The 24998-nt window shown below is 41.4% G+C and overlaps 2 protein-coding genes across 10 annotated transcripts in view; both read right to left on the minus strand.

The window, feature by feature from the left end:
- The window catches only part of LOC133383050 (glutathione S-transferase-like), a 176762-nt gene extending 164029 nt beyond the window's left edge, over positions 1-12733 (minus strand). Inside the window, exon 1 of the mRNA XM_061622944.1 lies at positions 12722-12733. The gene's annotated coding sequence lies outside the window, so the exon portion shown is untranslated. The remainder of the gene's footprint in view (positions 1-12721) is intronic.
- The window catches only part of CILK1 (ciliogenesis associated kinase 1), a 33528-nt gene continuing 16436 nt past the window's right edge, over positions 7907-24998 (minus strand). For 8 of the 9 annotated variants that reach the window (XM_061622924.1, XM_061622926.1, XM_061622923.1 and 5 more), the window contains 9 exons: positions 23746-23878; positions 22040-22211; positions 17853-18020; positions 16499-16801; positions 15089-15276; positions 13598-13740; positions 12148-12276; positions 10431-10559; positions 7907-8786 (listed from right to left, as the gene is read on the minus strand). In XM_061622924.1, the coding sequence (XP_061478908.1) occupies positions 8632-8786; positions 10431-10559; positions 12148-12276; positions 13598-13740; positions 15089-15276; positions 16499-16801; positions 17853-18020; positions 22040-22211; positions 23746-23878 (1520 nt within the window). In that variant the 3' untranslated portion in view covers positions 7907-8631. Of the gene's footprint in view, positions 8787-10430; positions 10560-12147; positions 12277-13597; positions 13741-15088; positions 15277-16498; positions 16802-17852; positions 18021-22039; positions 22212-23745; positions 23879-24998 lie in introns of those variants that run through there. The other variant, XM_061622930.1, reaches the window with a different exon arrangement.

Below are 24998 nucleotides of genomic sequence, written 5' to 3' on the forward strand. Positions count from 1 at the left end.
GCAAGATCATTGAGCGAGTGGTGGCAAATCAGCTGTCAGCACACTTGGAGGAAGCGGAATATTTGGATCCATACCAATCGGGTTTCAGGACTGGACATGGTACTGAAACAGCCTTGGTCGCTTTGGTTGATGATATGAGGAGGGCTATGGATAGGGGAGAATTCACCTTCCTTGTCCTCCTGGATCTCTCAGTGGCTTTTGATACCGTTGACCACGGTATCCTGTTAGATCGCCTGGGAGGGTTGGGAATAGGAGGCACTGTTTTACAGTGGTTCCGTTCCTTTCTCTCTGACAGGCATCAACAGGTAGCATTGGGGGATGAGATTTCAGACCCTTGGCCTCTCACTTGTGGAGTGCCACAGGGTTCTATTCTCTCTCCCATGCTATTTAACATCTATTTAAAACCGCTGGGTGGTATCATCAGGAGATTTGGGCTGCGGTGTCACCAATATGCTGATGACACGCAGCTCTATCTCTCCTTTAAATCTTCACCGGAGTTGGCTGTAGAGACCTTGTCCAAGTGCCTGGAATCCGTGAGTGGATGGATGGGAAGAAACAGGCTGAAGCTCAATCCTGATAAAACCGAGGTACTGCTTGTGGGTGACAGGGGAAAGTTGGGTATTGTTGACCTGGAACTCAATGGGGTAAGATTGCCCCTGAAGGATCAGGTCCGCAGCCTCGGGGTTATTCTTGACTCCAAGCTGTCCATGGAGGCTCAGATTTCGGCAGTGAGCCGGGCAGCTTGGTATCAGTTACACCTGATACGGAGGCTGCAACCCTACCTCCCTGTTCATCAGCTCCCACTGGTAGTGCATGCACTGGTCACCTCTCGACTGGACTACTGCAATGCGCTCTACGTGGGGCTACCCTTGAAAACGACCCGGAAACTACAGCTGGTACAAAATGCGGCGGCCCATTTACTTACAAATAGCCGCCGCCGTGATCACATTACGCCGGTGTTAGTTCATCTACACTGGCTTCCAGTTGCTTTCCGGGCCCAATTCAAGGTGTTGGTATTAATCTTTAAAGCCCTATACGGTCTCGGCCCAGTTTACCTGAAGGAGCACCTCCAGTACCACCAACTTAGCCTCCTGACTAGATCAGCCACGCAGGGCCTTCTCTCAGTACCACCAACAAAAACAGCTAGGTTGGTGGGAACTAGGGAGAGGGCATTTTCAGTGGCGGCCCCCACTCTCTGGAACTCCCTCCCATTCGATCTTTGACATGCCCCTTCCCTGGATGCATTCCGCCAAGCATTAAAAACCTGGCTCTTTGGACAGGCCTTCAGGACCTCCGGGGTGGGCTAAGCTTTTATCACTATTACTGAACGCCCGTTGTTTACATACTGTTTCATGCTGTAATTTAATCCTTTATTGTCGACTGTATTGTATTGCTATGTATTTTAAATCGTATTTTAAATTGTATTTTACTGGAATTTAATTGTGTACGTCACCTAGAGTGGCCTTGGCCAGATAGGCGACACGAAAATTAAATTATTATTATTATTATTATTCAACTCAATAATCATACAAATGATCAGACCTGCCTTTTCCCTCCTTCCCCTTTCCTCTCCCTTTCTCCTCCCCTCTTCCTTCTTCCCTGCCCACTCCAGCGCTCCGTCCCAGTCAGTTTTATCTATCCTAAGCATGATTGCATGGGAGTAAATCACACTGAATTTAATAAACATGCAAATGATCAATCCGTTCTCAGCAAACTTGCACAGGATCCCATTTCTTACCTCCCGGATTAAAAAGCAGGGAAACTCACTAATAGGCAAAAAACCTTGCGGTTTAAGAATGTACCTATAGCCCACAGATATTTCTACCAAACTTTAAAAAGCAGGGAAATTGGGCAGCTTTAGTGAATGCACCAGGGGAGCAGGAGACCGGAACTCCTCTCTGAGATATTGTACTGCCCTACAAAGTTGTCAAAATGCAAACACAATTTGGGTTGGTCTTTCACAGTCCAATCCACTTGCTGTGTAGCTTGGAAGAATTTGGTAACATGTGCCTCTGAGCATATGGTGAGTGGTGGCAACACCTGTAATCAGCCCAAATAATAGAAAGAAGATATGTCCTGTGCTGATCTTGTTTTAGCCAGGAGGAAACAACATTATTAAGACAGTTGATATAGTTCAGATGGTCACTTTAAATATGTCTGATTTACTGTGCAATTTTAGTGAAGTTTTCTATAGGAAATCATTTTCTTTTGCTTTTGTTTCTATGAATATGTGAAGTACAGCAACACTTTGCAAAATTTATACTACAAAAACTCCAAACATAATTGTGGAATAATGGCACTGACGTCTGCAAAATAATCTCCAGTGGACCTCAGAAGTGTCTCAATTTGCACAAGATAAAACAGTGGGAGGTGAAATATATTCTAGCAAAATTCTAGGTGTGCTCTATGTTTTTAATTGATTGTGAACACCTTGCCTTAAATAAAGTGGTTTAAACATAGCAGGCTGAAAACATGCATCCTCTTTTTTCTAACAACTAGAGCCATTGCTAAAGTAGCAGCATATTGGAATCAGTCTGATATTAAAGTGCAGTTTCAGGTCCAACTGTTAATGCACCCAAAATAGAAATAGACCATAACCTCCAGTTTGAAACAAAAAAGGCTATCTTCACCATCATATGACATTAACCAATAAAAAGGCTTTGAAATTAATAAAAATATATTTGACACAGATTTCTGGGATAAATAATGAGGGAAATAAAATTTTCTAGTTTAGATTCTCTGTAGAAATATTAGTAACACAGGAAAGAAGCAAAGTAAGAAGAACACCAACGAACATACAAAAATATAATTCTCCATCTTTGGAGATGGCAGGTGTTGCCACCACTCACCATATGCTCAGAGGCACGTTACCAAATTCTTCCAAGCTACACAGCAAGTGGATCGGACTGTGAAAGACCAACCCAAATTGTGCTTGCATTTTGACAAATGTGTAGGGCAGTACAATATCTCCGAGAGGAGTTCAGGTCTCCTGCTCCCCTGGTGCATTCACTATAGCTGCCCAATTTCCCTGCTTTTTAAAGTTTGGTAGAAATATCTGTGGGCTATAGGTACATTCTTAAACCGCAAGGTTTTTTGCCTATTAGTGAATACATATGTAAGTTTGCCTAGATCCCACTCCCACACCATTATGATCAGATTGTAGCTGAAGCACAAGGTGTCCCTTTGTACACCTTGGCTATAGTACATGTTCAGACAGCTTCATAGCCAAAGCTGACAGGGTGAATTGGCCCTTAACTAAAACTAAATCTGAGTGCTATCCTGATTAAGACTCCCATTTGTTTCAATGTTATAATTAAAAGATCTGAACTTTGATTAGATCTTCACGTCCTTTATAGCTAAAAAAACAAAGATCCATTTCAAAATATATAACATGACATTAAGGACAGAAAAAGACCTGGAACACAAGAGGGCATAACCACATTGAAGTGAATGCAGAAATTAATTAACACTACTCAAAACAGAATTTTTCAAGCCACTTTATTTTGGGAAAAAGCCTCTTGACACAAAAGGAAACAAACATTTGTTTAAACCCCACAAGCAACTCGAAGTAGAAAACGATTTTCATTACCCATTTATACCTGTTAAATCACATTTAATTTTGTCCTTTTCCATATATATTTTTGCCTTTGCTGCAGGACATACCTTTTGTGTTTTTATTAAGTAATTCTTGGCTGCCATAATCCACAAACTGTGTTTATTTATTTATTAAATTTATATCCCGCCCTTCGAGTAAGAGCCCAGGTTTTGCGGAGTGGTAAGTTTTGTGGAGTTATTCAACACTGATAGAAGAATGTGAACATTACTGATTTTCCATTACAAATATAAAGAACAATTTTTAAACCTTAACAACTGTTATAAGCCAATGTAGCATTTTTGAATGTAGGAAACTGTTCCAAAGTAATAACGTGATCCTATGTATGTTTACCCATGACTGTGCTTACGACTGCAGTGATTTAAGTGATCCGAAGACTTTAGAAAACAGTATTTAAGATGGTAGTGGTGGGGAATTGTCCTTTCATTCCAGTGCAAATTATTTAAAGTAAGCTTGTAGTACAGATATGAAACAGAGGAGAATGTATCTTACTTTAGAATAGTGACAAGTGTCTTCATGCTCTTCTAAGTCACTAGCTATGCAGCATGCAAGACAAATGATACAACTGCAAAACACAGAGACATCACAAACATTGTTGAGGAAAATATTTTTGTGGCATGTTTTGTACAGATACTGCTTTTGGCTAGATCATACAGCTTGTGATTTTTCACAAAAGTATTTTTTGTGGCACAAATTAAGGAGAACTATCCCCAAGGTTAAGCAATATTTTTGTTGAAAGTTAAGCAGTATTTTTTGTTGATTTTAGCAGGAGTTAGACAATGGGAGTAAGGCTATTGCATACATACCCTTTAGGAAATTCAGAATATTTTGCCTTCATCAAATTATAAGCATAATAATTCATTAGGTCTGAGAGAATTAGCACTTTCAAGAAGAGGTGCTCCATATGAACATTCAGGGACAGGTGTGGCACTATAAACTAATCCAGGCATATCTCAAACATACAGTACAATTTATACATGTCTACTCATAAGTACAACCCACTAGGTTCAAGTGGTCCTTACTTCCAGGTAATTTTGTACAGTAGGGCCCCACTCATATGGCAGGTTAGGTTCCAGACCCCTGCTGAAAAGCAAAAACCGCCAAAAAGCAGATCAGCTGTAGCGCGGGGGTCTGGAACCTAACCTGCTGATCACGCCAGAGGAGGAGATCAGTTGTAGCACGCTTCAGCTGATCTTCCCCTCCTCCTGCACTATCAGCTGGAGCGCAGGAGTCTTATCAAGCGAGGAGATAAATTGTAGTGCTCTACAGCTGATCTTCCCCTCCTCTGGCGAGATCAGCTGGAGCGCGGGGAGCTCCAGCCCCCCCTCCAGCTGATTGCCCCACTGGTGCCGTATTAGCGGAACGCCGAGAAGCGGGGCCCTACTGTACAGGATTTGAGCCTTAAGTGATCATTTCTGTGCTATATCAATTATTATTCTTACATTGCAATCCTATATATGCTTACTCAGAAGTAAGCCTTACTGATTTAGTTCCCGGTAAGAGAGTATATAGGATTGTAGCCTAAGCATGCTTACTTAAAAGTAAGTGCCAATGGGGCTCATTCCTTGTAACTGTGCTTACAACTGCAGCCTTAATAAAGAAAACATATTACCAAAATTAAAGATCAATTAAACCATTTAACGATTAATAATTCTAGTGTCATTTGAAAAAAGTTCTAAATAAAATAATCCTGCATGAAATCATGGGAATTTTGATTCCCTTTGAAAGAATCCCCCTTATTTTTTTCTGAATGGTATAAAAGCAAAATTATATTCCTGTTTATCCTGGTTCCTGAGCAGTATGTAAATCAGATGTTATAATAAAGGATTTACAAACAGTGTCAAAAGTAAATTGACTTGTACACATACAATTCAAATTACTTAACTCATTGACCAATGAGTTTTGAAAATTATGTTGTTGCTGTAGAATTCAAAATACGTCAAATTTATCTCCTTACTAATTTATCAGTCTCATAGGGAAATAGCAGGCTTTGAGGACTGCACTGAAACACAGCAATACTTTGTGTTGGCTTTGGTGGAGGTTATGAGGACTTCATAGTCCACTTCGTTGTGCTTCACCACAAACAGGAAATACTGGTCAAATATCACTAATGTACAAGAGGGGAAAATAATTGCAGGTGATCATGTTTCCATAGTTGCAGAAACTGAGACTACATACTTTCCCTCAACAGCTAATGAAACGGCAAGGTTGGCAATACCCCAAGTTGTGTTATTTCAGGGTAGGGAGTTAGTAACTGTTCCACTGAAGACAAGTTCACATCTTATTACCTTCTGAAAAAATGCTTATTTCTTCAGTTTTGCCAGAAGATAGGGAGTTGTGATGTTGCCTGTGACAGGTTAGAGCAGTGGTGGGCAATCTGTGGTGCTCCAAATGCAGTTGGAAAGCGTGTATCATCTCTGCCATGCTGGCAGAGTCTGATAGGAATTGGACTCCAACCACACCTGGAGGGCTACAGGCACTTGGACAGCTCCTTCAAAGTCTGGACTAAAACCCAGAGCGGATTTACCGCTCCACTAACATTGGAGCCACCAGCCCCCACTTGCTATAGGTTCCCCATCTCTACATTAAGAACATTCAAATGTGGCTTCCATGGTTTTTTTTAAAAAAAAAACTACACCACCTTTGGTGCCATCTCAGTTGTTGCAAGTGCTAACTCTACCCCCCACATCTCTTGTTGAACTCAGACAGAAGCATCCATAGCTGCAGTTTCCAATTTGCAGATCTGTTGTTCCTCCACCTCGCACTGGATCTGTGGAATACCTGAAGACCCTGTTTGCCACAGCCAGTGAAGGAGGGGCCAGACAACAGGATGCAAGAAGAAATGGGACTTCCTCCTGCTTGAAAGGACAACTTCCAGTGTAGAGGTAGAAAGCTGATCATCTGAATCTGTCCTAATAGGAAGAAGTTAACACATGATTTTAGCTTCCCGACTTACAGCATCTGCCTTATGGAGGACAGAGAGGAAGTAATGTCAGAATGTGGCTTAAGACATTGCACGATTCCTTCTATTGACTGGAACCAAATATGTGAAAAATATGCTCATTCTACACTCAGAAACTGCTAATGGAGCTTTCTGGATAGGTTTTGGGTAATTATTATCCCTGAGAAAGAGACCATCATGAGCCTTTTCTGTGAGCTGAAATGCATAGAAATCTTAATCCCCATTTTTTTCTCAATAAAGAAATGACATATTTCAGCTAAACGCTTGACAGGCAGGGAAGTCTCCATACAACTTACAGCAACTGTCTGTTTTCCATTAAAAACAATGCATAGGTTTGAATCTCTCATTTTCTATACCATGTTCTGTTGTAGAGCTCTAACGTTCAAATTTGTGTCTTACTGACATCTGCTAAACATCTACTGACATCTGCTAAAATTTGCCCTTTCTAGAAAGGCCAGAACTCAATCCTAAAATTATACTATAAATATATGCCATGTCACATTATTTTTAATGTGAACCTCTGATTATATTAAGGATAAACTTTGTGTCAACCCTATACAGAAACCCATGCATTGTATTTGGGAAAAGGCAGGCCATAAAAACAAAATGTAGGCTATGTGGAATATATTAAAAAAACATTAACTTTGCTGCTGGTTATATCTTAATACTTCATTTATATTACTCTATGAACCAGCTTTGTCGTATTTAATATTGCTTTAAATATTACCGAAGGGCCTTACTTCTCGACAAAACACATTGCTCACAGCTGAAGCAGGATGTCTCCACCTATAGATGGCTTAGTTTTCACTGTAAAAATAGGCTAGTGCTAAGTATGAAGTGGCATGTGGTCAGGATCAATAGTATGTTTATGCATTAGAGCTATCATACATCTTTCCCTTTACCAGTTTACACTATCAGCATAATGAAGAGGTAAAGCTTTCTCCATGGGAAAAATAAACCTGCTTGAAGACAGAAAAATAGCTAGGCTGGACTCTTTCCCCTGCCAAGCCAATATTTTACATGCAATTTTTTTTTTGGGGGGGGGGGAGTAGGGTTGCCAGGTTCCTGGCCTGAGACTGATCCTGTATCTTTAGGAGAAGAGAAAGTCAGCCAAGTGCAGGTGTTCTTGCAACACTGTAATGAGAAAAACCACAAGGTGGGATTCTCCCTTCCCCCTGCACAACTTTTAAAGACACAGAAGACCTCTTGGAGGCTGGGCCTGGCAACCAAGAGATCTTCTGTATCTTTAAAAGTTGTGCAGGGAGAAGGGAGAATCCCACCTTGTGGTTTTTCTCATTATAGTGTTGCAAGAAAACCTGCACTTGGCTGACTTTCTCTTCTCCTACTTCTCCTAAAGATACAGGATCAGTCTCAGGCCAGGAACCTGGCAACCCTAGGGGAGAGATACAATCTCTTATCTGCAGCCTGAAGGAAAAGCTTTACTTGTTCATCTTGCTGATAAACTAGCCCTAATAATCCTCAGTCACGTGAAGGAGAAGAAGTTTATGCCCAACACAGTTTTATGTTTTGCTACAGCAAAGATGAAACAAGTAATGTTACTGGGTCTCTAGTTACTAAACTTAACTGGTTATTTGCCCAACATCCCATGTTGAGAATTTAACATTATAAAGTATTTGGTACATGCCCTTATTTTTATCTGCACTTTTTATCTGTAATTATATTAAATACTGCCACAATTTGCTACATTTATTCACTTATATAAAAAGTGACCCAAACGGAAAAATAGTTATCTTTAAAGAAGTTAAAAGTTCATCATATAAAAATGCCAAAAACAAACAAGAAACCAACAATTCTAAACCTGATATACAAATGTGTATTGGTCCTATGAAAATAATTGCCCCAATCATGTAGTAAAAACGATACCAAAAAATTTCCATTCAAATACATACCACTAAAAATAAACCCTCTTAAACAGTCTTGAAATGTTTTGGTCATACACGGTATGGATTGGTAGAACTGCCAGCTTATAAAATGTTATTGGAAACAGTCTTATTGTTGGTCACTGTTCATGAAATGCGTCCTCCAGCTCAAGAATTCAACGGTGAGCGCCATATTTTGAAGACCAATCAGTGCGTCCATGGACTGGTTGAATGGGAGGTGGGTGGGGCAGTAGCCCTGGTGTGCTTTTCATAGGAATGTTAAATGACGGCCTCCCTATATGAGGTCTGATAGACTTCAGAGAAGTGTGTTCTACAGAAGAATAAAAGAAAAAGTGTAAAAGGAGAGAATGGATCAGGGGTTAAATTCAGATGTGGAACTGGTGACTGACCAAAGGATCCAAACGGAATTTCAAATCAAAGGGTTGGATTCAGAGTTCTGTGAATGGAGGTGATGTGTTCCCTGCTCTGAAAAATTAGGGGATCCTTCAGAATAGTGTGGAAGGTGGTGCCGGTATGTGTGTCTGCTGAGGGATGCAGGAAATCAGAAAAAAAGACCTCCCCCTATACTTTTGTGTTTTATTTATTTATTTATTTATATCCCGCCCTTCCTCCCAGCAGGAGCCCAGGGCAGCAAACAAAAGCAGTAAAAACACTTTAAAACATAATAAAAGCAGACCTTACAATATATTAAAACAAAACAACTTTAAAAACTTTTTTTTTTAAAAAAGCGTTAAAAACATCTTAAATAAAAAGGGTTTAAAAAAACATATTGTTTGCAGAAGCCTCTACTGGAAGGGCTCTTTGGGATCTAAGCCATTGTCACCAGTCCTGAAGTGGAATCAAAGCATCAGTGTGTTAAGTATTTTTTGAAACAACATTCATATACCAATTCTCAGCTTTCTATAAGATAATTTAAAATAGCTATAAAGATGCATGTGACTATCTGTAGGACACAGAACAACCTTGAATTTAATGTGTTTGGAGGTCTTAAGTGAACTAAGCTAAAAATGTAAGGTTTAGATGCTTCTTGAGGGGAAGATTAATAGATGTGTCCTCAACATGCCAACATCAATTGAAATACTAATTGCTCTCTCACTTCACATACACAAAAAACAGGACAAGGGAATTGTTTCACTGGAATTTTAAGAAATGTTCAGGTGCTTTTGAGCTACTGTTCAAGGCTGTCAAGGACCAAAATAATGAGTATATTTAAAAATATATTAAAGTAGCTTATTTCCAATGACTCTTCTACCACTGCTCTTGGGAAGGGGGGCAGAGCTATGTACTACACTCCATTCCTGCCTGTGTTAGCTTCTAAAGTTTCACCAGGCATTGCCTATCATAGGGGTGGGTGCCCTCTGGATTTTCTTGCACTCCAGCTCCTATCAACCCCAGTCAGCAACAACATCTTGAGGACACAGTATGTGCCTATCCTGGCCTACACAATCTTTGTAGTCATAAGGACTAGAAATATGAAGGCTTGAAAAAGAAAAAAATGAAACCAAGATGCTTTGGACAATAAATTCTTTTCTTGTGTGATAAAGTGCACAGCACACAGTCTTTAGTCTGAGAAAAGTTTTTGTCTTGCAGTATTCTGACAAAAAAACACCTGTTGCTCTTTTGTATCAGCCATTTTCAATGGCTGAAAGCAAATTAGGTGTGCAGTATTAGCAACTATGGGCCCCTGTCTCTGTGTTTGACTGGTTGCTGTGAAACACAGCAAAGGAAGTGTCCTAGGAGAAGCATTTCTCTTCCTGGAGCTACTTTTTAATCAACAGCAGGAAGACACTTGCTCACATTAGTTCCACATTTGCCCTTCTTAGTCATATGAACAAGATGAAGACTATCTCAGGCTGAATCCAAGGCATCTTCAGACAGTGGATACTCTCAAAATGAAGTGGCACTGTTGCTGTGCTCCACAGCATCACTTCCATAACAACAACAAAATGCTTACGAGCAGATGGATCTGTAGAAGATGCATCAATAATTGGTGCTAACTGAACCCGCTGGCCAGCAGAGCCAACTTCTTTTTTCAGAAATGAAGGGATGTAAGCACCCATTAGCCCACTTGATCCTATGTGGCCTGAAAGGGGAAAAACACACAAAAGCATATGCAGTTAAAGTCAGTGGATCAGCACAAAATTTCACAAGGCACTAAGTGAAGTTGCTTCCTTGAAAAAGACAACTTCAGTCAATGCTAAATTTAGGTAGTGTGTTAGAATCTGAGATTCTAGTTCAGCACAATTAACCAATCAACCCATCAAACCACCCTCCAGCCTTATAGATCCTATAATTTTTGACATACATACCAAGCATGTATTCCTATTATGTTGACTATAAAAGAGGAAAAGGTTTAGTTTCATGGCAATATCTTTAGGTTCTAACATGGGACCAATTCAGTTATCAGTTTCTGATGTGCTACCTGCCTCTCCAGATTTCATAGAAGAGGGTTGCTTACTGGAAGGTGCTCCCCATGTCAAATCCCACCACATGTGAAAAGTTGAAACAAATATAGCTTCAGTCTCTGTGATGTGTAAGATTTTCATATAAGGCAACAACCACTTACATGCAGCCTAAGATGTTACTGTCATGCCGAAAAGTTGAAAATACATCAGTAACTGAATGTTTTAATCACAGACTTCTACCTTTTAAAAAACTGCTATGTTATGTACATGGCACTGTGATCTTAAATTTACAATCAGCAGACTTTATTTCCATCTACAGCTGCAGTCTTATGCAGAATTATTAGGGAGAACGTACCATTTGAGTCATTTGAAGTGGGGCTTACTTCCAAGCTACGTATGTGTGGATCAAACATGAGATCACAGACAGAGGACTGTTTCATAAGCAATTCATTCAGAAGTGGAGAGGAGGAAGATAGGAACATAGGAAGCTGCCTTATACTGAGTTAGACCATTGGTCCATCTAGCTCAGTATTGCCTATGCTGACTGACAGTGGATCTCAGGTTTTTTCAAGCAGGAGTCTCTCCTAGCCTTACCTGGGGATGCCAAGGATTGAACCTGGGACCTTCCGCATGAAAGGCAGATGTTCTACCACTGAGCTATGGCCCTTCCCCATAGGGGGCATCAAGGGCTGAGCAATAACAAAGGAGTGCTGGATCATAACTCTACCCTGTTTTGTCTGTCTTTGCAGTATATACTCAGCAGCCAATGATGTCAATGTATCAGAAGCTGGTTCATTATGACAAAGTACAGTCAGCATGCAGCTCAAAGCAGGTAAAGCTAAACATAAAAAAGGCAAATGTATTTTGCCCTTTAATCAAATTTATAGCTCTTTGCAACTAATGCAGTTAAGCAAATGTATTTTGCAGTTCTTGTCAATAATAAACATCCTGGACTTTTAGGCTTAGTCACATGGGTGGCACTGGAGATGGGAACCGATGGGTCTGGAGAATCTGGCCATACCCATCCTATATTATGGGAGAAAGAATAAAAAAAACACAATCACCAAAGATCTGAGTAGTATATCAGTATCATTATTGAAGCCCTGTTTTTCCAACAGCAAGGAGATCAAATTACATTTCAGGAGGTCCAATTGTACCCAGTAAGCCGGTGTAACCAATGGCCCTGTATAAAGACTCTTCGCACTGCCCCATTTGATTATAGCAAGTAGAAACAATCTTTCAGAATATTCCAACAGCACTTCTTACTGGAGTTCAGCCTGGCGATCCCTCCTGCCACTGCTGATGTCTTTCCAGGCAGACTAGAACTGGGCCATGGATTAGATGGGATGGAATCTTTGCTTGAACTGGAGACTAAATTATTTCTTGTGCTTATTCCTAGAGTAAGAAGTACGTTGTTAAAATGCAGCAAGAACACTTTTATTTATATATCTTGCTCTCCTTCCCCTATTTTCATGCTGCAGTGGTTCCCATCTACTAATATAATTTCTTGCCAATGTCAGTGCCTGACTGGCCAATACGGGGACAGGAAAGTACTCCCTGTGGGGTGTCAGGATGTTTAGGACAGTTAACCTAGGTACAATTGCACACGAAGGAAAGAAATAGATGCACTAGAACACTGAAAACTCTCCATTATGACCATGCCTACTTTAGGCAGTTGGATGCCACAAATATCTGTGTTGAATCATGTAGACCAGGGGTTGCCAAAGCCCTACAGATGTTGCTAGAATACATTTCCCACTGTACTCGACCATTGGCCATCCTAGCTGAGGCTGATGGAGGTTGTACTCCACATCTGGGAGGACACCATATGCAAACTAACCTCCAGTTATACACACCCTCCAGAAAGTATAAAAGGTCTTCTTGTACCTCTCCTCAATTGCCTATTGATGACAAGGGCTGGGCAGTATCCCTCTTCTCTTGGCAGAAACACGCCCTGCTGTGAGCCCATAAGGTTGCATTATGCCCCAATTTTGTATTTTAAATTTATAGATATTCCACATAATTAGGATCAACTTGGCTAAATGGGAAGAATACTAGATTGTGGTTGCTGTCCTTGTAGAATGTAATTTGGGCATGTTCTAGCAAAAGACTAGAAAACAAAAGAATCAGTTGGCATACAAGATAGATTTGGATATAGCAAACTCAAGGCCAAATCCATGTCAGGCTATGAAATTCAATCAACAGTCTTGGGCCATTCACTGTATCGCAGTCTAGCCTACCTCACATGATCGTTGAGCAGCTAAAACATGAATAAAATGAGCAATGAGCTCCTTGCACGAAGGATGGGATACAGATGTATCAAAAAACAGTTTTAAGGTATTTTAGAACCAATCATAAATTGAGGACAGTTTGATTAATACCCAATCAAGAGTCAATAATAGTTTCCCTAAACTTTGTTGCTAAATATAAAGTTTGCAAAAATGCATTTTATAACAAGTTCATATGGAATTTTAAAAATGCATTATTAAGACCCTCCGCTAGCTTTAGGGAAAATAGCTTAATGAAAAGAAAACAGGTTTCAATCCTAACCAGGTCTACCCGGAAGTAAATCCCACTAAATTCCCAGTAAATGGAGTTAGAATTGGAGCCTTACAATAAGAAACAGCATGAGGTATGGAACTATAGGTTAGCCACCCACATCAAAATCTGTCATATTTTATCAAGTGTCATAGTAAAGTGTTTTTTTTTTACTAACCAGGTAAATACCTAGAATGTTTCAAGTAATGTTGTTTGGCTGCAGAAACTTGTAATGTTGGTGTGTCCTGCCGAAGATAGGAAGGTGCACTATTTCCAGTCCCTATGCAGGCTGATGGCTTCAGATCCAAGATACTTTCAAATCTGTAACCAAAACCAAACAGTCATGTTTAACGTTGCAGGAGGCGACACCCCTCTTTCATATTGGCTGCCATGAACTCTGGCATGCTCCCTTTCTTTGCTTAGTGGATCTTCCCAAGGAAGCTGCAGTCAAATTCAGGCATGAATACTATGTTCCGATGCTCAAGTACAAAAGCTTTTACACATTGGCTAGTAACTTGAAATCTGATGGAAGATACACAATGCTTAGAGGGCTTTTGCCATGCCATGAGAGTAGCAAAGTGCCAGGAGGAGGAAGAGGAGAGGGGAAAATTTTTACAAGTGGGGTTCTACCTAAGGCTACAGTCCAATGCACATTTATTGGACATAGGTTTAAAGTGCATAAACTTCTGATTAAATATGCACAGAATGGGACTGCATGGCTGCAGTTCTGTATACAATTAAGACTGCTTCAACCTCATTGAATTTAGTGGGACCCATGCAACCTGTGTACAGGATGGCTACTTGAGGCAATAAAGGCATATTCAAGGAAGGTACTAATAAAAGGGCACTTTTGAGGATCTCTACTGCTCTTCATGCCACAAATGAATGTGAAACAGTTTTAAGCTGATTGCACATTGTAGCCACTGCACCTTTCACATTCATGGCACATTCCTAGACTGGTTTAAGCAAAAACGGATCTAAGCCTCTTGTGTGAAAACACCTGGCATTGTATTCAATGTAGTGCTAAGGAGATAGTTCCTTCAGCACAAGAATTTCCGCTTGCTTGACAGGATCACCCATCTTCTCCCTTTGCACACTGTTCTAGGGTTCTTTGTGACCTTCTGGAGCAGATTTGGGGAGGGCATGGGGGATGCTGGGGGACGATGACTTGTTGCACTAGCAAAAGCCGGCGTAAGGATTTCTGCTAGTGCAACAGGACTTTCCCTTTCCCTTAAGCATCCCTCATGCCCTCCCCAAATCTGCTCCAGAGAGTTAGAGCTAGCAGGAATCCTTGCTCTGGCTTCCAGTAGTGCAGTGAGTTAGCTGAGCATGGCTCCTGGATTCATTATCCTTTTCATCCTTCTTTGCAAGTAAGTTTTAGAATCAATGAGAAGTGCAGAGCAATCCCAAGCATGTTTACTCAGAAAGAAGCCTCACCTAGCAGCTACCTACTCGCAAGTAAGCATGTATAGGTAAAATAACCTGTAAGTAAACAGAATTAGGATAGGGTAAGATGAGTATCATGCAACCTAAGAATTAAATGTGCACACATATATCACTTGTGCACACACGGGAGAAGGTATTCTATATTTTGACACTGCCCTGATATTTTATGATACGGTGGCATAGAAATACTTTTTTTTTTTTTTAAATAAGAACAATAACTTGCCTACAAAGAGCATCATCACTCTGTCCTTTATTTTTAAACTCCTTTCTGGAAAGGGAAGTGTTAACACCAGAATCTTGCAGATCCTCCCAGTCCTCAGAATCTTTTAGTGTTCCAGGAATATGTCCCCATCTACGCCGGCTCTTTGGTTTGAGTTCACCATTTGTTTTCTCTGTCCCAATGGCTGTTCTCTGTCATTGCAGGAGGGGGAAAACGGGAAAAAAGCAAGTGAAGATCCCAACTGTAGTGTCAACAAAAGAACATTTAGAAGAGCTTCCAATGGGCAGGAAATAGGCCTTTGGTGCTCTACTGCTCTCTTATGGATGCCAAAATCAGGTCCCATTGGCCATCTTTCTTTTGCCACCCCCCCCATAAACACCAAAGATATGAAAACAAAGAAATAGCATAAATTATGCACATGAACAAAATTTGCGTAATTTATTCTAGTCACAGAATTTTTTTCCCTAGTAGAATTTTTTAATTTATTTTTTGTATATAGGATAAAAGATTCAGGTCACCCAGAACTCCATGGGTAAGTAATGGTATTATTAATAATATATTCTAGCTGAAAATTGCAACAATAGCAATATTTATTGACACTGAAACAAGCATTAAAACCAACAGCACAAAAGCCAAACTCATAAAAGGAGGATGAGAATAGCTGCATAAACAAATGCTGGGCACAGAAAGACTATAGTGAACATTCAAAGGAGATTGAATCTAATTATTTAGGTGTTTTCACTCCAACGCATGATCATGTATAACATCCCCAAATACATCTTAGTTTAAGAGATGGTTTGTTTTTTAAAAACACACACACACACGATAGCTAAAAAATTTCAACAACAAGCAAACATTACTGGGACTCTTGGGGAGAAAGTCATGTATAACCATCAGATCTTTAAACCCATCAACTGAACTGAGGAGTAGTTTTGATCCTTCCCAGTAGGCATCTCTCAGTAACCATCCACACACATTAAAGGAGCAGAGGTCTACCCCCATCTACCAGCTCTACACAAATACTTGTGTTTGGTTGTAAGTCACCCAGAGTGGCAGATTAACCTCTGCCAGATGGGCATCTAACAAATCTCATAAATAAATAAATAAATAATTTCAAATAGTCTGGAAGCTAAGTCGAGATCCCAAGACTGTCACAGAATAGATGGAGGGGCTGCTGCATTCCTACATCATGCCACTGCTGCCTGCTGTTATGACTATGAAAAGATAAGCTCAACAGGGACAAACACCTTGTATGCAGTGGAAATCTAGCGAAGAAAAAAAAAAGCTGTTCTTGCATCTCCACTATATAAAGAACCAAAAACTGCACTGCCATTTCTATATCTCACTCGATTGTTAGAGTGAGATAATAACAAACATCCAAAGGCAAAGATCACATCAAAGACAGTGTCTTACCTGCTGAGGAATCTTATTGTGAATATCTGGCAAAGCCACCTGGCTAGTAGGCTTGTCTTCCCTTAAATGATCACTCACTGAGGAGTCTGTTTTGTATGGGTATATTAGGGAGTGGGAGGGCTGGTTCTGCTGGAATGGCCTGAATGAAAGGCGAACTTGTGCTTTAGGGGGAGGCTGTGCAGGTGGAATGGGTTTAATGGGGACTTGTGCTTTATCAGGAAGGTCTCTCTGTTTTCCCAGCTCCTGAGTATAGTGAGTGGCGCCCAGTGCTTGGCCAACCTGGAAGTAAGGATATCGGAGTGCCTAAAATCAAAAGGGGAGAGAACTTATTTAAACCGGGCTAGTCAAGCAAACAAAACCAGTAACGTTTTCAACCCCAATATTCAGGGCTATGCGCATGCTGCAATTCTGCCCAAGGGCAGGGAAAACCCAGAATACGGTAGTACTGTGCAAAATTCAGCTTCCCGAGAGCCTCCGTTTTCCATTTTAAGAAGCAAGTTTCTTGGGGCTGGAAAGCTATGTTTAATGCCTAACCTAAGAAGCCAAAGGGGTGGGACTTCCCTGTTCTGCAGTGCTTGTTCTCTCTCCCCGTGTGATTAGGAAAAGCCAGAATTATGCAGAATAGTACAAAAATGAAAAGCAAACCATGTACACCAAGAACAATTAAGCAAATTGCACAATTTATACTGGCTGCAGATTTTGTTGTTGCTGTTGTTGTGTACAACCCTTCCCACACTGGCTGAATGCTCTCCCAGGGACTTCTCCCTGGCACAGCTCATCTGTTGTCAGGTCACACAGACAACTTAAATTCAGCACAGCTCAGTATCTTTCCTTTTAATTAGGGCTTTTAAATTAAATTAAATTAATGTTAATTAATTAGAGCTAGATGGCCTCCATCCTCAAAATTTGGATTTTGTTTTTGTTGCTTTATTTCTGCTGAAAACCAATCAAGAATCAGATGAAGCTGCCACCAGCCATTTTAAGGGGTGCTGGTGTGAACTCAAACCAAATTCCACGTCCTCCTTTCCTCAACAGCAGGGGTCGGGGTGCACAGAGAAGGAACAGGACAAGGTGACATACAGAAATAGAAACTGGAACAAGAATGGGGAAAAATGGAGCTGTATCAACAGTGGGTGAAGAGGCTTGCACCCTCTGTGAATCAGATAAATTTTCCACTGAGTTGGGGCTTGTGGCAAAAAGCAAGCAAACAGTAGTCAGAACCAGAAGTAAAAAAAAGTATGTTTTGCATTCCTTTTTTCCAGCTTGGAAAGTTCCTTCACTCCCCTGAGTGAAAGAGTGCACCTGTCGGCAAGGGAGTGAGCTGTAAAGTCATGTCTGGGAAGTAAAGGCAAACCTGGCTCGCTGTTGGCCGCTTTTTGGGGTCCCACTGCAGCATGTCTCTCATGAGCTGTATTGCCTCGCTACTTGCATTAGGGATGAGGGTCTTCAGGTTATTTGGTATGCATTGAGGCCAGCGGAAATTCATGGTCCCGGCAAGCTGGTAGCCTTCAGGCCAATCGTTCTGAAAAGGATGGAAGCATGGCCTGTCATTAAATAAATCCTGTGAGGCTAGTTCAGCTCTGCACAAGATGTCACCCTTGTGCCTTAAGATAAAAACATTTCCAAAATTGCATGAAGACCTGGCTGAATAATCAATTTATCTTGGAATAATAAAAGCAGATCAGTCTATACATTTCAAGAAGCAAGTAAGAGGCTGAAGTGACTCAAGAGAATCAATAACACCTAGCAAGGATGGCTATGCAACTTATTTCCCTACAACTATATATCCATACCCTTCAACATTTCACAGATGAAAACAGGGACACTTGTGCATGTGTGGGTGCAAAGGACAAAGACTGGCAGACCCATGGCAAATTATATACAGTAAATGCAGTATAGTGCATATGTATGTATTATATGTGTTTGATCTGCAACCTTGTATGCGGCTTGCCTCAATCTTTTGCCATCTGCTGTAGTTCCAACTTTTGGCACATTTGAGTCTGGAAAGCAAGCACTAAAGCAGATGGCTCCAGGTGACAAAAGCAGAAGGCAAGCCACAAACTACATGACAGGTCAAATACATAGAACACCACAATATATATTACAGCTTATTTCAAATCTTCTGTGGCCTACTATTAAGAAACTGGACTGTCAGGGTTCTGTAGTCGGGCAGAAGGAACCAGCAAGCAGGTTGATGAGCTAAGCATGGAGGCCCACTTGTTTGCTCACAGACCACAGAGCTGAAGGCTGAGGTGAAACAGGGGTTGACTAAGACAGTCCTAGGTTAGTTGACCACCATCATACTTCGGTTGGTTCACTCGGTAGGTAGGCTGTTATTAGGCATTTTGTTTCTGTTGCCTTATTGTGTTTATTTTACTTCTCTTGTATCTTTCTTTGCATTTGGCTCATCGGGCCAAAAAATGCTATATAACTAAAGCATAACAGCAGCAGTATGCAGTATATATAGGTGTGTGTCATTTAGATGACATTTGTAGTAAGGAGGAACATGGGCGATGCCACTCCAATTTCAGTGAACATGGGTAGAGGGAGGTATGGCCATGGGGAGGTGGTGAACTACCATAAAAGATGACCCCATTGCCATGGTGAGACCACTTCCTGATAAAATTTCGCCTTATGGCTCCAATCCTTCCCAGCAGAAGTAATGGACAGATTAAGATGGTCCATCCCCAGAGACTAATGGAATCCACAGGATTACTGAATGCCTTGGGGGAGTTCCCAGTAGATAGAGCAGGTGACCCTGTTGAAGCCCTTGTCACGTTGTGGAACAGCGAGGTGGGTCGCACTCTTCACATGGCTGCCTCTGAGCGCCCTCTCCGGCATTGTGGAGCCCGGTTTGCACCTTGGTACACCAGTGAGCTAAGGGCAACGAAACAGGCTGGACAACTGTAGAGCACAAGTAGCGAAAGATGTGCTGTGAGGCTGATTGGGCACGAGTAAAACATCATAACCATGCCTACTGTGCAGCGGTGAGGGCAACAAAGAAGGCCCACTTCTCTGCTTCCACCGCAGCCTCAAGTAGCTGTCCAGTGGAGCTTTTCTGTATTGTCAGGGGTCTGTTGACATTAATTCCAGGAAATGGAGTTTTAGACCCTTCAGAGGCCCACTGTGAATTGTTTGCAAGGCACTTTGAGGGTAAAGTTGCTGGCCTCTGTAGCAATCTTGATGCCTTATCCACATCTACTGTAGTCCCCAGTGAGGTGTCCAGTGCAACGTCTCCTACAATTTATTGGGAATGGTTTCAGTTGATGTGGCCTGATGATATGGACAAGGTACTTGCAACAATGTGGCCAGCAATGTGTCCTCTCGAACCTTGCCCTTCTTGGCTTATTAAAGCTTGCTGAAGGGGGTTGACCGAGTGGATCCAGGGTGTGGTCAACGCATTGTTGTGGGAGGGAGTGGTTCCAGCCTCCCTGAAAGAGGTGATCAGACTGCTCTTGTTTGCGACAACTACCACCTGGTCACAAATACCCCTTTCTTAGGAAAGGTGATTGAGAGGGCTGTGGCGCAGCAATTGCAAGTACTCTTTGATGAAACATATCTTGACCCATTCAAGTCTCAGTTCAGGCCTGATTATGGGACTCAATCAGCCTTGGTCACCCTAATGGATGACCTTGATGGGGAGAAGGACAGGGGGAGTGTTACCCTGTTATTCTTACTTGATCTCTTGGCTGCTTTTGATACCATTGACCATGGTATCCTGCTGGGCTAACTTGGTGAAATGGGTATTGGAGGCAGTGGTTTCGATCCTATCTCTAGGGTGGTTTTCAGAGAATAGCATTGGGTGATGGTCTTTCAGCCACCTGGCAGTTGCGCTGTGGGGTGCCACAGGGTACCATCTTGTCCCCCATGCTATTTAACATCTATATGAAGCCCTTGGGAGAGGTCATCCGGAGCTTTGGACTGAGGTGTCAGCAATATGGTGACGATACGCAGCTCTATTTCTCCGTAACATCTGAATTGGGGGAGAGGCCATGCAAGCCCTGGACCACTGCCTGGACTCAGTGGTGGGCTGGATGAGGGTCAATAAACTGAGTCTGCATCCTAGCAAGACAGAGACACTGTGGGTTGGTGGTTCCCAAGTTCAGATAATTGGTCAGTTGCCTGCTTTGGATGGGTTCGTACTCCCTGTGAAAGAGAAGGTCCATAGTCTGGGGGTGCTCCTGGATCCATCTTTGTTGCCAGAGGCCCATGTGACCTCAGTGGCTAGGAGTGCCTTTTACCAGCTTTGGCTGGTAAGACAGCTGTGGCCATTCCTGGACCAGGATAGCCTGACCACTGTTGTCCATGCACTGGTAACCTCCAGGCTGGATTACTGTAATGCACTTTATGTGGAGCTACCCTTGAGGTTGGTCCGGAAGCTGCAGCTGGTGCAAAATGCAGTGGCGAGACTGCTCACTGGGGCAGGGTATTGCCAGCATGTTAACCCGCTGCTGAATGAATTGCACTGGCTACCTATTAGCTGCCAGACTAAGTTCAAGGTTCTAGTTTTAGCGTATAAAGCCCTGTACAGCTTAGGACCAGGAGCATCTTATCCCTTATATACCCAGTTGATCACTGCGCCCTGCAGGTGAGGGTTTCTGCAGATACTATCTTATCAGGAGGTCTGTTCCGCACAACACTGGAAATGGACCTTTAGTGTAGTGGTACCTAACCTTTGGAATTCCCTCCCTTTAAATATTAGACAGACGCCATCTGTGTTATCTTTTTGGCGCCTACCTAAGACATTCCTCTTTCAACAAACCCTTTTAAGTAGAGACCTTATCCCAGTCTGCACCTGTGCTGGAATTGCTTAATATGTTTTTAACCTTTAAAAAAAAATATTTTAAAAGCTTTAAAATGTTTTTAAAGATGTTTTGTTTTGGTGTATTTTAAGGTCTGTTTTTATGATGTTTTGATGTGTTTTTAGCGCTTGTGTTTGCTACCCTGGGCTCCTGCTGGGAGGAAGGGCGGGATATAAATAAAATAAAATAAATAAATAAATATGTTTTTAATGGTTGTATTGTTTTAATATATTTTAAAGTCTATTTTTATGATATGTTAAAGTCTTTTTAGTGCTTTTGTTTGCTGCCCTGGTCTCCTACTGGGAGAAAGGGCAGGATATAAATCTAATAAATAAACAAATTTGTGTAACACTGGGGCACAATAAGTGACTAGCCCAAGAACTGCCAGCCAAGTAATGAATCTTATCGACAGTTAAATAATGATAAAGACTGCCTCTGAGCATATGCAGAGTGCTTTTCTAAAGACTGAATAGTTGCTGCTCCCCCTCCCCCAAATTCAGTAATACTGAGTTCCAAGGCTACATATTATTCTTCCCTTTACTTTTTTCATACAATGTCTCCTTTTTAGTACATGTTGCTATTTTCTATGTCAAGATGGTATAAAACTGGAGACTTAACAATCAGCCATTCAGTATCAACAGCAGCCTCAGTAAAGTATTAAGAGGTGGAAGGGAAGAACAGAACATATTCGTGGTTGTACTCATTTGTGTGCACTGAAGACTGGCTCTCATTTAGTTACCTTTTTTGGCGTTCCCAGTACTTGGCAAATCTTGAAAATAGTATCAATTTCGCTGGCCCCTGGGAAGAGCGGCCTGAGCGTGTAAACCTCTGCCATGATACAACCGACAGCCCAGATGTCAATAGGGGAACTATAGTTAATGGATCTCAAGAGCACTTCAGGAGCTCTGTACCTGAAAGCCAAAAACAGGCAAAACACAGCAGTGTTCATTTATAAAATATACCAGAACACACTACACTGGATTATTATATTTGCACTGCAGCGACTGCAAGAGGTCCCATTCTCTCTGCCCCCTAAAAAGCTTCCACATCTCCCCTCCATCCTTGAACATTGCTCAAGGGAAGATGCTGCAGCAATTATATTTAAAGGTTGCTTGCCCTGTCCAGTGCTTAGATTTTTCCTCAATGCACCCTCTATCTTGCAGAGATAATCAGCCTCTGTAGTTCTAATCTAGAACCTAAATAATGAGGTGCTGAGCATGTTATAAGTTATTTGCACCTATTATTTATATACTTTATCAGTATCAGAGATACTTCACACTCTGTCTCCCAGCCCTCTTTTCCCTGCTGGGTAACCCGTTCCTCAGCTGGTTAAATTCTCCCTCCCCTGCAGTCCCCATGATGATTGACGCAGTGTGCTACTGTATTAAGCTTTTTCTTTAGCTTAATAGCAGCATGGTAGACAATTTTCATCAGATTTGTGGAAGGGGGAGGGAAGGTTTAAAACTTGCCTCTCCCTGCAAACCCCCTTCTGTTGCTCAGCTGACTGGGGAACAGGAGAGAACAGGTGAAAAGAGGTCTGGACCACAGAAAAAAGTTAATCTTTATCTGTTCAGCAGGAGGGTTTGTTGTGGGCCATGTAAAAATAGGCAATGGGCCTGAACAAGAGATAGAAAAAAATGTACGTTTCTTAGAGACTCTCTGACCAGAAAATGTACAAAATGCAGTCGAGATATACACATTCTCCAAAGCCTATTGGAGATTATGCATAATGGCCGGAGAATGTACGGGATTCAGCTGAGATATGCACATTCCCCAAAGCCTGTTGGGGATGATGCATAATGGCCCAAGAATGTACTAAATTCAGGCAATATACGTACATTTCCCATGGCTGGTTGGAGATAATGTATATTGATGGGGAAATGTGCACAATTCCCTCTCCGTAGGAGGATTATCTGCACATTCTCCATGTGGCCTGGTGAATGTGCACAATGGTTAGGTGTCATGCACATTAACCTCTTAATGTTTTTTTAAACAGTATGTTTTTAACCTTTTTTTCCAAGATGTCTTCAAAGCTTTAAAAAACATTTTTAAAGATGTTTTGTTTTAATGTATTTTACAGTCTGTTTTTATGACGTTTTAAAGTGTTTTTTATGCTTTCGTTTGCTGCCCTGGGCTCCTGCTGGAAGGGTGGGATATAAATCAAATAATAAATAAATAAATAAACTTACATTCCCCTTAATAGATGCATACCCAATTTAATCATATGGACCGAAGAAGGCAAGTTCAACAAAAGTTAATAAGGTTGTTATTTATTCCACAAACTATAGTCTTCAACTCCACATACAGAGTTGTATCCAACTAAGTTCCGCTGAGAGTAGACTCAGTGATATTAATTGACCTTAGTCATGTCCATTAATTTCAATAGATCTACTCTGAATATGAGTAACCCGAATACAGCCCAGAGTATATAAGTCATATTTTTACCATCTTGTGGATACGTAGTCTGTGTAAGGAGGTCTGGACCTAATTTCCCGTGCAAGACCAAAGTCTGCTATTTTCACAAGTTCTGGTCCCATGCAAAGGAGGTTTTCAGGTTTCAAGTCCCTATGAAAAAAACCTGTAAATCAAAACAAACAAATCCTGAAGCTGAATGTTGGACAGACAAAAGAAAGTACTTCTTCATGCAGCACATAGCTAAAACTATGGAATTCACTCCCACCAGAGGCAGGGATGGCCATCAACCTGGATGGCTTTAAAAGAAGATTAGAGAAATTCATGGAGGATAAGGCTATCAATGGCTACTAGCCATGGTGGCTGTGCGCTGCCACCATAATCAGATGCAGCATGCTTCTGAAAACCAGTTCCCAGTAGCTGCAGGAGGGGAGAGTGCTCTTGCACTCAGGTCCTGCTTGTGGGCTTCCCATGGGCAACTGGTTGCTCACTGTGAGAACAGGATGCTGGGCTAGATGGACCACTGGCCTGATCCAGCAGGCTCTTCTTATGTTCAAACACTGGTCAGTCTGTTCTCCTGCCTACATTTTCTTCATTTCATTTTTATGGTTAGTCATCAGCAGGCTTGTCAACTGGCCAGAAGAAAATCAGTCTGTTCCACTCCTGTTATGAACAGCAGCAGAAATCTGCTACAATAATTAGATCAGAAGCTTTTTTTATGGCATGGAGATAAAGGGCAATATCCAACGTTAGTCATATGCAGAAAAAATCCATCGAAATAAATAGATTTAAGTTCTCTGATTTTAATAGGTCCAACTCTTGAGCATGACTCCTATCACCCAAATGCTAAGACCTACTCATGTCTACAGATCAAAATGCTACTAAAGGCATAGAAGCTTGAAGCCAGTAAAAAAAAAGTTGGAAACCATAATAATCTGTGGTTAATTTGAGAGAAGGGTGCTGGCTCTCAGGTATGTCTGGAAGGTCTATTTTCTACTCCCAGAGTGTGGCAGCTAGCGATGGTGACTCAGTGTAAGGCACTCTGCACATGCCATGAGGTTCTGTCTTTCATTTTTGCTTAGTATCTTCCAGGGCTGACTCCTGGCATTACAAACAGATTCTCAGCTCCAAATAACTCCCACCAGAAACTGATTATTGAAGCATCTAAAATTCTTCTATGCTGATTAACAACAGGAAAGCATAAAAAACCCATAAAAAGAGAACATTTGAAACACAGGGCAGGTTCAAATGTGCCAAAATAGCATGTGGTACAGTATTTCCTGATT

This window comes from Rhineura floridana, chromosome 4, assembly GCF_030035675.1.
Source record: "Rhineura floridana isolate rRhiFlo1 chromosome 4, rRhiFlo1.hap2, whole genome shotgun sequence".
Classification (NCBI taxonomy): domain Eukaryota; kingdom Metazoa; phylum Chordata; class Lepidosauria; order Squamata; family Rhineuridae; genus Rhineura; species Rhineura floridana.